At 44.4% G+C, this 11,630-nt stretch overlaps 1 protein-coding gene across 11 annotated transcripts; it reads right to left on the minus strand.

Annotated features, from left to right (window-relative positions):
- Window positions 1–11,427, minus strand: LOC133392838 (uncharacterized). Of its 11 annotated transcripts, none has more exons than XM_061654779.1 (5): window positions 11,187–11,427; window positions 8,828–11,132; window positions 6,350–8,751; window positions 2,165–6,250; window positions 1–2,098 (listed from the first exon to the last, which is right to left on the minus strand). In XM_061654779.1, exon 2 carries the CDS (start codon window positions 11,120–11,122, stop codon window positions 9,332–9,334), a length of 1,791 nt encoding a protein of 596 aa, XP_061510763.1. In that variant the 5' UTR covers window positions 11,123–11,132; window positions 11,187–11,427; the 3' UTR covers window positions 1–2,098; window positions 2,165–6,250; window positions 6,350–8,751; window positions 8,828–9,331. The 11 variants fall into 10 exon arrangements, with proteins under 11 accessions (XP_061510763.1, XP_061510764.1, XP_061510760.1 ...); XM_061654780.1 differs by having other exon boundaries at window positions 8,828–11,123; window positions 11,187–11,405; XM_061654769.1 differs by lacking the exon at window positions 11,187–11,427 and having other exon boundaries at window positions 8,828–9,076.
- Between the last annotated feature and the right edge of the window lie 203 nt (window positions 11,428–11,630).

Here is an 11,630-nt window from a genome sequence, read left to right on the forward strand (position 1 = left end):
TATGTATAAAACATTTTATATTTATTAAGATTTGCCACTCATATTGTTGTTAGCAAAGGCTTAGTTCTAAGAAACATGATCTAACGTCTGGATAAAGAAGCTAGAAACAATACCATGATTGTATATGACAGTATTGTGCAGTTTGGTTCTGCTAGTGTACTCAAACAGTCGGACAAAGTTTTTGAACTCCGCCAACGATCGTTTGTCACCGCCGTTCCTCCAACTAAAGTTGAGCAAGAAGTTTTTATCAATCAACCGCTCCAACAGTTGCTTCATGCGCTGGCTAATGTCTGCGATAGAGCCAACCGTTCTGTCGACCCATCGCTCGACCTGCAGTTTCCGTTTCTCGTCGTTCAGAGTAATTTCAAATCCTTTCATTTGTGCCAAAGATTTGATGGGATTGATGTGAATCTCTGGTACGCTTTGGGTGGCCGGTGGTAGCTGCTGGGACGTACTAGCCTTCGGTTGGCTCATCTCTCCTTTTTTGCCGTCGTTTGTATTCACGAGTTTATCATCCTTCACTTGTGCCACAGGCTTTGTGACCGCAATACGGCCCACACCGGGTAAGCTTGGTGCTGAAACACTTTGCTTGAGATGCTGCTGTACTTCATCATCTTTTTGTTTTTCGTTAACATTAGGCTGTTCTGCGACACTTCGGGCAGCTGCTCGTTCCTCATCCCCGCTCATTTGCCCGCTTGTTGTTGATGATGGCTTGGTTTCGGTTGCTCGTCTCTTCACCTTGCTTGCCCTGCTTTGAGCCCATTCTCTCTCCTCAAACTTTCTCCGCTGATGCGGTACAGATTTGCGAATGAACGTTTTATTTTTCCTACTGTCGGCCTGTTTAAGCTTTTTCATTAAGAATTGCTTCACCTGTTCCCGCTTTATACGCTGCACGCTGGAGGAGCCAATGTACTCGAACAGCTGCACTATGTTACGAAACACCTGCATTGGGTGTTTTTTGTTCAAGCCGGACCAACTAAACTTAGCAAACAGCTGTCGGTCGAATATTAGATCCAGCATTGTGTGCATCCTATGCTCGGAGCTGCTCTCGTAACCGACGTTCGACTCAACCCACCCGTAAATCTCCTTGCGGTACTTGTCTTCCCTTAATTGTTCGTCAAACTTTTCCACCTGCTCGACTGTAGTTAGGGGGTCGAAAGTGAACTCTTCCGGGTCGACTCTTTCGTACAGATGTCGAGGGCCTTCTTCCGCATCTTCATCAACTTTTTTGTGAAGCAGCAGATTAACGGTACGGTGTATTTTGCCCATACTTTCACTCACTATTTTCCTAATCTCCTTTTGGTTGCTTATCATCATATACTTCAGCTCGCGTATCATGTCCATTATTTGCAAATTGAGTTTGTCTTCATGCGTCGATTGCTGCTCCTGCTCCTGCTCCTGCTCCTGCTCCTGCTCTGTGCCAATCGAGGAGAACAAACGCTGTGCCTCCTCACTTAATTGCTCCACCGCGATGACAGTCAGCTCCGATTTGTCCTCCAGCGGGCTCACATCTTCGAAGGGATCATATTCTTCCTCATCGCTTGAGTGGTGCAATCGTTTAGGCTCAATGTCCAGAATTGCTGGTTCATTCGGCAAGTGTGCTGCAGCAGGAGCAACATCACCAAACGGATCCTCCTCCTCCATTTCCTCATCTTCCTCCTTGGGCACCACATTACCGTACAGTTGCGGCTCATCCGCGCTTTGCTGCCTTTGTTGAGCAGGCCTTGGAGTGACTTTGGCTGCGGAATAGCTTCGTACTGCATTATTATCTCCCCTTGTGACACTAAGGATGTTGCTACTGTTACTTGCTGCACGAGCTAGGAGTTTATTCCGCAAGTGCGTTGTTTGTACCACCTTTTCCGCCGATGCTAACGACGGCATATTCCGGTACAGGATTTTACACACCCGCCTTTCCCACTCCGGCCGGGGAAGCGTTCGATCGTTTGCCAGCAGTGCTTTCAGAGTTTCCCTACTGCTGCTACTGGGCCAATGCAGATATCCAACCGCTTGGGTTTTGTTTACCAACCATGACTGCGGTGCCGCCAGCAGGTCCTTGTTGCCCGAGGCGTTCATCGTTTCGACCACGACGTACGGCATCCTGGAAATACCAAACATATGTGTAAAATTCATCATCAGAAACTTTATATGTTGCTCTGTACTGCACCTTCTTCCTGGCGTTACTTTTGTGGGACAATGAAGGCGAGCTAGAATTCCCCACACGCTATGTAAAAACACTTATATTCGTTCAGTTTATTAAAACTTTGGTTGCTAAAATGCACGGCCTAGCAAGGTCGCTAGCGAAACGGAGCAGTTGAAATAATACGATTTCAGCAAATAGTCAACGTCGTCGTCGATATTGAACGAATCCGTCTGCTGGCGTCGCTTATGCTCAGAATATCCGCGCAAAACTCACAACAAACCAATGTCACTGTAGGCTTGTCACAAGGGAAGCAGCCGCTGTCCGCTGAGCCAGGTAGACGAGGGCAGTGAAATATTTCAACGAAAGCCATCTGGGAAGTGTTGCGTATTGTATTTCACCATTTTAACTGCTTTTTGCATTTTTTTTAAACCGTAAGACCGTAAGAGATGGTACAGTCGTCAACTCGAACGGGCATCATGGGTTCAAGCCTCGAATAGACCGTGCCCCAATACGTAGGACTGACTATCCTGCTACGGTAACAAAAAGTCACTGAAAGCCAAGCCCACTTCTCTAGTGGGTACAGGCAGGCCTTGACCGGCAGCGGTTGTTGTGCCAAATGAAAAAGAAGAAGAAGAAACCGTAAGACCGTAGGAACTAGTAATGGGTAAAGTAGGCAAAAATTCGGTGTCGACTCCGATCTGACTCCGATAAATTCTGAATCGACTCCGGAAGGTAGTTCCGCGCTGCAATATCCGGAGTCGTTCGGAATCGTCCGAAATCGCTCGGAGTCGTCCGGAGTCGCCCGGAGTCGGAGTCATCCGGATTCGTCCGAAGTCACCCGGAGTCGTTCGGAGTCGTCCGGAGTCGTCCGGAGTTGTTCGGAGTCGTCCGGAGTTGTTCGGAGTCGTCCAGAGTCGTCTGGAGTCGTCCAGAGTCGTCTGGAGTCGTCCAGAGTCGCCCGGAGCCGGAGTCGTCCGGACGAACTAAGGACGACTTCGAACGATTCCGGACGACCTAAGGATGACTCCGAACGATTCCGGACGACTAAGGATAACTCCAGACGACTCCGACTTCGGACGGATCTAGTGGTTATATTCTGTCGGAGTCGGAATCGGACGAACAATAGTCGAAATCGGATCGGAGTCGTAGGTGCGCTCCATGCAGCCCATCACTAGTAGAAACTACAGGATTTCCTTTAAAAAAGCACTGCAAATGCCGTACTGCTTCCTGCGGTGCAGGATATTTATATTCCCAGTTGCATACACATGCAACAGACGCCATCGTATCGCTCAAAACTCTATTCATCGCATGAGAAAAAACCCAAAACCTCTTTATTTTTTATGTTTCCAGCTTTATTTACTTGTTAATATTGTTTTCAAATTACGCACGCTCATTGCATGAACAGAATATTGGACGTAATTCAAGTAGTTTTTCTTAGTTCTTTTTAAAAATTCTCGTTTTCAAGTCAGATCAATTCCCCTTTCTTGTTTGTGCAACACAAGATACTTTTCCAAGGTGATTAATCTATCTTTGAAAATTGCTAATCTCATGCGCTGATCGAAAACGCACCACTCTCAGCAATGTTCCTATTCATATTAACGATTATAATGGTTCCACTACCTCAGCCTACTTGCTGCGCCACGTGGTCCAACGTCTTTGCAAAGAAGCTTGCCACAAATCCGTGATTAAACACGACAGTATTGAATAGCATGGTTCTGCTGGCGTACTCAAACAGTCGAACAAAGTTTTTGTACTGGTCTAATCGTCGCTTTCCGCTGCTAGTATCCGTCCAGCAAAAGTTTAGCAAGACATTTTTATCAATCAACCGTTCCAGCAAAACTTTCATCCGTTGTTCAGCATCAGCTATATGTCCAACCGTTCTGTCGACCCAACTTTGAGCTTGCTTTTTCCTTTTCTCGTCATTTAATTCAGTTTCGAAATCATCCATTTCTGCTAGCAATTGAGCCGGAGCAATATCAATCTCGGGTAATATTTCCTTGATGAAAGCATATGAAGTACCAGCAGGAGCTATCGAAACTGGTCGCTTCTCTAAGTTGGGTATACTTTGTTCGATACCAACTGCACTAATTTTACTCGTACTCTCATTGCTCACATTCAATTCCGGTGCGTTGGAGATTTCTTCCGCTGGGCCTTTTTTCGATTTGCTTGCCTGACCTTGATCGCTTCTCTTATTTGGGTGTTTTCGTTTTCTTGGTACGCTCTTAGCAAAAGAGCGAAGATTTACCCTGTACTGAGCATGTTTTAGTTTATTTAAGAAAAATGTAGTCACATCATCCCGGTTTACATGCTCAATACTATTGGTTCCTATATATTCAAACAGTTTCAGTATATTCTCATAGTGTTTCATGGGGAGTTGGTTATTCCTTCCCGACCAGCTGAACTTGGCTAATAGTTTTCGGTCGAATATCAGATCCAGCATTTTGTGCATTCGAAAATGACCGCTACTCTCAAAACGGACACAATAATCGACCCATCGGTGTATCTTGTTCAGATATGTTTCATCCTTCAGTCGTTCTTCGAAGTTTTTCACCTCCTCTACGCTCGTTAGCAGGTCGAATGTCTGGTCTTCATCGTCATCTGATAAATTTTCACACGATTCATTCATTTTTTTATCCAGCAGCTTATGAATGGATCTGTTCACTTGATACATAGCATTCCAAATTATTTTTTTTATGTCCTTCTGATTTCGTTCAATCGTACACTTCAACTCGTGTACCATGTCGATTAGTTGAGAAAACGTCTGAATCTCTACCGATGGTTCACTGTCCGCCTCTTTGTTGGTGCCGGAGAAGAAACGTTGTGCATCATCTCTCAGCTGCTTTGCATCGATCACATTCACACGTGGTTTTCTAGGTGGGTCATTTTTAACAGAATCTTTTCCAGACACGATGCTCACACTTGGCTGAGATACTGCCGGTGAAGAGTTTAATTCGTCAACTAGATCGTACTCTATTGTATCTAAACCTCTCAGCTGCTTTGCATCGATCACATTCACACGTGCCATTCTAGGTGGATCATTTTTTGCAAAACTCTTCCCAGACATGTTGCTCACACTTGGCTGGGATACTTCTCGCGAAGGGCCTACCTCATCAACTAGATCGTACTCTATTGTCCCTAAATCTCTCTGCTGCTTTGAATGGATGACATTCAAACGTGGATTTCGTGGTGCATCAATCTTTGCAGAAATCTTCCCAGCCACGTTGCTCAGACTTGGCTGGGATACTTCCGGTGAAGGGATTACCTCCTTAAATGGATTGTACTCAATTATCTGTAAATCTCTCAGCTGCTTTGCATCGATCACATTCAAAAGTGGTTTGCTAAGAGGATCAATGTTTGTCGAACTCTTCCCAGCTACGCTGCTTCCACTTGGCTGGGATACTTCCGATGAAGAGCTTACATCATCAAATGGATCGTACTCCGGTTCCTCTATACCTAACAAGGACAACAGATTCTGTTCATTTTTCCGTTTCTCTGTTTCTGTCATATCACTGAAACACTCCTGCTCAAGCGGATCATTCGTGCTCGGTTCCAAAAGTTCTTCAGAAGCGTCTGAATCATCAAACGGATCCTCGTTCTCTTCCTTGGGAATCACAACGCTTAATAAATCCTGCAAATTTTCACTTGGCTGTGATTCTTCGACCACAATAAGAGTACTCCCTACCGAAGGAGGATCGTACGCTACCGTTTTACTGTTCTGGGCAATGGCAGTTTTGCATTTTCCTCCTTTCATTGAGCTTGTGCTGGTGGCTTTAGCTATTGTATCAATGAGATTTTTGTTAGTTCCCGTACTTTGATCGCTAGTACCAGCATCTGACGAATTGTGTATGATTTCTATCGTTTTCTCTCCCGCTGCTAGTGATGGAACTTCCTGGCATATAATCTTGCAGTTACGCTTTTCCCATACAGGCGTCGGGCTGCTTTTTTCATTCTCTAGTAGTTCTTTCAGTTTTTTCATACTTTTCGCATCAGGCCAACGCAAATACTCGCCTTCTTCGTCTTCCACCCATGGTTCGGGCACCACCAGCAGCTTCTTTTTACCCGCAGCATCATCCGTCTCTATAATGGCGTACGGCATCCTGCAATCACAATCTGCATTAAACTATTTAGATATATAACAAAACCAAGAAATTGAACCACATTCTGATATATCACAAAACTAAGAAATTGAACCACATTCTGTTCGCTTACCTTCCCTGAATATCTCGTATGAATGCAGTCGTTTGCAGGCCTTTCCTAGCTCGATGATCAACTTCCTATTCTTGACGTATTATCGGTATGACTGCAACACCGGATCGAATTACACAGAATGGTCGAAACAAAGACGAATTTCGAAGGAAATCCAGATTAAAATCACGATTAAAATGCGTTCAACTCTCTGCTCGTCTTGGCGTCCCTCATTCGGCTGTGGATTGCATTTGCCTCGTTCTCAAATTCACAACAAACAGACGTCATTTCATTGCATTTCGCGTGACAGCATCGTACACACGCGTGTGAAATATTTCAATTCTTGGTCGATCACCATTTATTTCATTTCGTTCGCATTTTAATTTCCTCAGCCTACTTGCTACGACACGTGGTCCAACGTCTTTGCAAAGAAACTGGCCACCAATTCATGATGAAACAAGACCGTATTGGATACCATGGTTCTGCTGGCGTACTCGAACAGTCGAATAAAGTTTTTGTACTGGTCTAATCGTCGCTTTCCGCTGCCAGTATCCATCCAGCAAAAATTTTGCAAAGCATTTCGATCAATCAGCCGTTCCAGCAACACTTTCATCCGTTGTTCAGCATCAGCAATTTGGCCAACCGTTCTATCAACCCATCTATGCACTTGGATTTTCTTTTTCACGTCGTTTAAAGCACTTTCGAATCCATCCAGTTGTATCGTCGATTTTATAGGATTAACATTAACTACAGGTAAAATTACCTTTACGGATGGTTTTGAAGTACTTGGTAGTGCTGTTGAAGCTTGTCCCGTTTCTAAGTTGCCTTTTTGTTGTTCGACGGTACCTCTATGACTGGCACCTTGCACATTCACATTAAATTCCGATGCGTTTGAGATTTCTTCTGTTGGACCTGTTTTCGATTTGCTTGCCTGACCTTGATCGCACGTCTGGAGTGTGGTTTTCCGTTTTTTTGGGTGCGATCTGTCCGTACTGGTAATGTGTACCCTAGCATAGGCATGGGTCAATTTTCCTTTAAAGAATATTTCTACATGCGCCCGTTCCACGCGTTCCATACCGTTGGTGCCGATGTATTCAAACAGTTTCAGTATATTCGTATACTTTTGCATTGGGAGTTTATATCTTCCTGACCAGCTGAACTTTGCAAATAGTTTTCGGTCGAATATCAGATCCAGCATTTTATGCATACGGTGCTGTGCGCTACCCTCAAAACGGACACAGGAATCGACCCAGCTGTGTATCTCCTTCAGATATTTTTCGTCCTTCAGACGTTCTTCGAAGTTTTCCACTGCCTCTACGCTCGTTAGCACGTCGAATTTCAGTCCTTCATTATCATCCGACAGATTATCGATCGGCATCCCAGTAACTTCTCCATCCAGCAGCATATTAATGGACCTAGTCATTTTGTACATAGCATTGGACACAATTTTTTTAATGTCTTTCTGACTTTTTTCGATCATAAATTTTATCTCTTGTACCATATCGATTAGCTGAGAAAATGACTGAATCTCTACGGATGGTTCACTATCCGCCTCTTTGCTGGCGTCGGAGAAGAAGCGTTGTGCATCATCTATCAGCTGCTTAGCATCGATCACATTCACACGTGGTTTACTAGGTGGATGGGATACTTCCGGCGAAGGGCTTACTTCCTCAAACGGATCGTACTCTATTATGTCTAAATCTCTCAGCTGTTTTGCCTCGATCACATTCAAACTTGGATTTCTAGGTGGATCGATCTTTGCAGAACTCTTCCCAGCTACCTTGCTCGCACTTGATTGGGATACTTCCGCAGAAGGACTTGGAAGGACATCGTTAAAGGGCTCGTACTCCGTTTCCTCGATGCCTAGCAAGGACATCAGATTCTGTTCGTTGCTTTGTCTGTCCCTTTCAGTTAAAACATTTAAAGGTTCTATTCTTAGCAAATCATTCGAATCTTCAAATGAATCTTCGATCTCCTCCTTGGGAATCACAACGCTTAATAAATCTTGCAAATTTTGACTCGGCTGTGTTTCTTCAACCACAATCAGCGTCCCTTTCGAAGGAGGATGATACGCTCCTGGTTCATTCTTCTGATCCTTAGCAGTTTTCCATTCCATACTCTTCGTTGTGCTTGTGCTGGTGCCTTTACCAGCAGGAATCGAATTTTGCATAATTTCTATCGTTTTCTCTCCTGATGCTAGAGAAGGAACGTGCTGGTATATGATATTGCATTTACGTTTTTCCCATACAGCTGCTGGGATGCTTTTTTCATTCTCTAGCAGTTCTTTCAGATTTTTTATACTTTTCGCATCTGGCCAACGCAAATATTCGCCTTGTCCGGCTTTACTTTCCACCCATGTTTCAGGCACCACCAGCAGCTTCTTTTGGCCCGCTGCGTTATCCGTCTTTATTATAACGTACGGCATCCTGCAATCAGAATCTGCATTAAACTATTTAGATATATAACAAAACCAAGAAATTGAACCACATTCTGTTCGCTTACCTTCGCTGAATATCTCGTATAAATGCAGTCGTTTGCAGGTCTTTCCTAGGTCGATGATCAACTTCCTATTCTTGACGTATTATCGTTATTGGTACTTCAACACTGGATCTACATACAATGGTCGAAAGAAAGACGAATTTCGAAGGTAATCCAGAGTAAAATCACGATTAAAATGCGTTCAACTCTGCTCGTCTCGGCGTCCCTTATTCGGCTGTGGATTGTGTTTGCTTCGTTCTAAAATTCACAACAAACAGACGTCATTTCGTTGCATTTCGCATGACAGCATCGTACCCCACCTGCGTGTGAAATATTTCATGTGACTTTTGACGCTGTTTTCAAAACCCCAACAGTATTTTAAACAGAATGTTTAATTTTATATTGTATGAGTCTTTAGATTACTGCAGTTTTTATTCAATAAAATTGATATCCATAGTTTTTGCATATATGCTTAGCAGCTAAACCAATCTCACGCTTACCTTGCCCTCGTGTGCTAAGCACTCAGCCCTACGACACGTGGTCCAAAACTTCAGTAAAGAAGTTAGATACGCATCCCTGATCTTGTACATAAGTCCTTTTTCCTTTTTCCCTAACATAATGAAACAGTCCAACAAAGTGTTTATACTCCTCCAGCGAACGTTTTCCGCCGCCAGTGTCCTTGATCCAGCAAAAGTTAAGCAACACATTTTTATCCACCAACCGCTCCAACAAAGTTTTCATGTAATCTTCAACATTCTTCGTGTCATAGTGCAAATGATGGTCAATCCACAGCTGCGTATGCTTTAGTTCACGCTCGTCGCACAGCCTAACTTCAAATGCATTCATGTCGTCAAGCGTTTTGAGAGGGAAAACATGATTGCTATCTGGCGGATTTTCTTCCCCTACAGTCGGTAGACTACCTTCCTTGGAGCTACTTTCCCGCTGCTGTTCAATGCTATCGAGCCGCATTCTCTTTCCATTCTGCTCTTTCATCATTTCAATCTGTTCCATACTTTCATCCAGTTGCATCATCGTTTCATCTTCGCACACCTCCTCCACGCTCAGACGCAAGCTCGGTGCAATCGTACGTAATTTAGCATTTTTCTTCTTCGACGGTGCGTGTGTGTGCCTATAGGTTTCCATGTCCTTTACGTACTTTATACGTTTTATAAAGAAATCTCGCACCTCACCATCGTTCACCTGATGCCTGCTGGTGGTACCGATGTACTTGAACAAATTCAGTATTTGTAAGCAGTTGAGTATAGAGTATCTCAGTCCCCCCGAACCGGTAATGCTGAGATCGAGCACACACTTTTGACTAAATATCACGCTCATCATTTTTTGCATACGATTCCACGAACTCTCTACATCGCTAACGAAACGGTTGATCCATTTGTGAACACCTTGCCTAAACTTTGCATCCTTCAATCGCTCGTCAAAGCCCTTCACCTCCTCTATGCTCGCCAGCCCGTACACTTGATAATCAGCGGGATCGTACGAGGTTGGCTGGCCCTGTTGCTTGTGTACACTTTGCTCCGTCCAGGTCTTGAAGGCTGTTTGCAGTTGGCTGAAGCCTTCAGCTAGCTTTTGTCTAATCTCTTCCTGGTTCGCCTTCATCATGCTTTTTAGTTCAAGGATCATGTCGTATAGCTGGGGAAATAGTTTAACATCTTGGGCAGGATCATTTTCAACATTCTTGTTGGTGTGCATCATCTCAACATAACCCGGTTCGTTCGTGTCGACGACAGTAGGCAAACAATCTTTCTCCACGGAACTAACATTCTGTGGGATTAGATCCTCAAATTTGCCGATATCTTCAAATGGGTCATTTTCCTGGTACTGTCGGCTTGCCGAATGGCTCGGTTGCTGTTGCAACAGCGGCGGGGCGCAATCTACATCGTGAAAGGGATCTCGCTCTTGTACTCGGTCACCACTCATTCCTTGCCCATTTCCGCTCGATTGAATCGTTCCACCATGAGTGACTGCCGGATTCATCGCAACAATTGGTGTACTGCTGTTCGCGATGCCAGCGGTGTCTTCTGTTTTGCGATGCTGCTGTATTATTTTCAGCGTTTGCTGCGCTACCAACATTGACGCGATATCCCTATAGATTACTGTGCATTTATGCTTTTCCCATGAAGCCTCCGGGCGGCTTAGATCGTCGGCCAGCAGTGATTTAATGTGTCTAACGCTTTTCGCATCCGGCCAACGCAGATACTCGACGCCTTCTGCTTCGCAGACAACAAGCCACTGCTCCGGCACAGTCAGCAATTTCGTATCTCCCGCAGCATCCACCGTTTCCACCACTGCGTACGGCATCCTGCAATTGCTGAGAAATTGTATTACTACCGCCATCAGTTCAACCTTTTTCTGGCGCGCTTACCTTCTTTATTTGCTTTGCTTCAATGCGATCAGCTTTCCCACTCAATGGACGATACACAATCAAACAACTGGTCACTGTGTAATGTATATCACCTAGCACGAAAGATACACCATCAATGGACACAATCTTTAAACAATAATCCGCATTTTTGTGCGTTCAATATGTGTGCTTTCTGTTCGCGCTAGCGTCTAGGATTATCGGCAAATCAAAACAAACGAAATTACAATTCGTAGACCTTAGTTTGACAGATCCATACACAATGAGAGTGAAATGTTTCAATCTATTCGGCAGCAAAGGAAGTCAGTTGCTGAAATATTTCAAATTATTCCAATTTCCTGTTATTGAAATGGCGCGTAGAGTTTTTGGGGACACCTGTGGAGCCCTCAGGCAATGGGACAAGGATGCCGCAGCAGCTACAGCAGCTTCCACATACGACATTCAAAT

This window comes from Anopheles gambiae, chromosome 3, assembly GCF_943734735.2.
Source record: "Anopheles gambiae chromosome 3, idAnoGambNW_F1_1, whole genome shotgun sequence".
Classification (NCBI taxonomy): domain Eukaryota; kingdom Metazoa; phylum Arthropoda; class Insecta; order Diptera; family Culicidae; genus Anopheles; species Anopheles gambiae.

Coding starts and splice junctions, on each gene's coding strand:
- LOC133392838 (XM_061654770.1), bottom strand. CDS start 6,236: ATGCCGTACGCCATTATAGAGACGGATGATGCTGCGGGTAAAAAGAAG.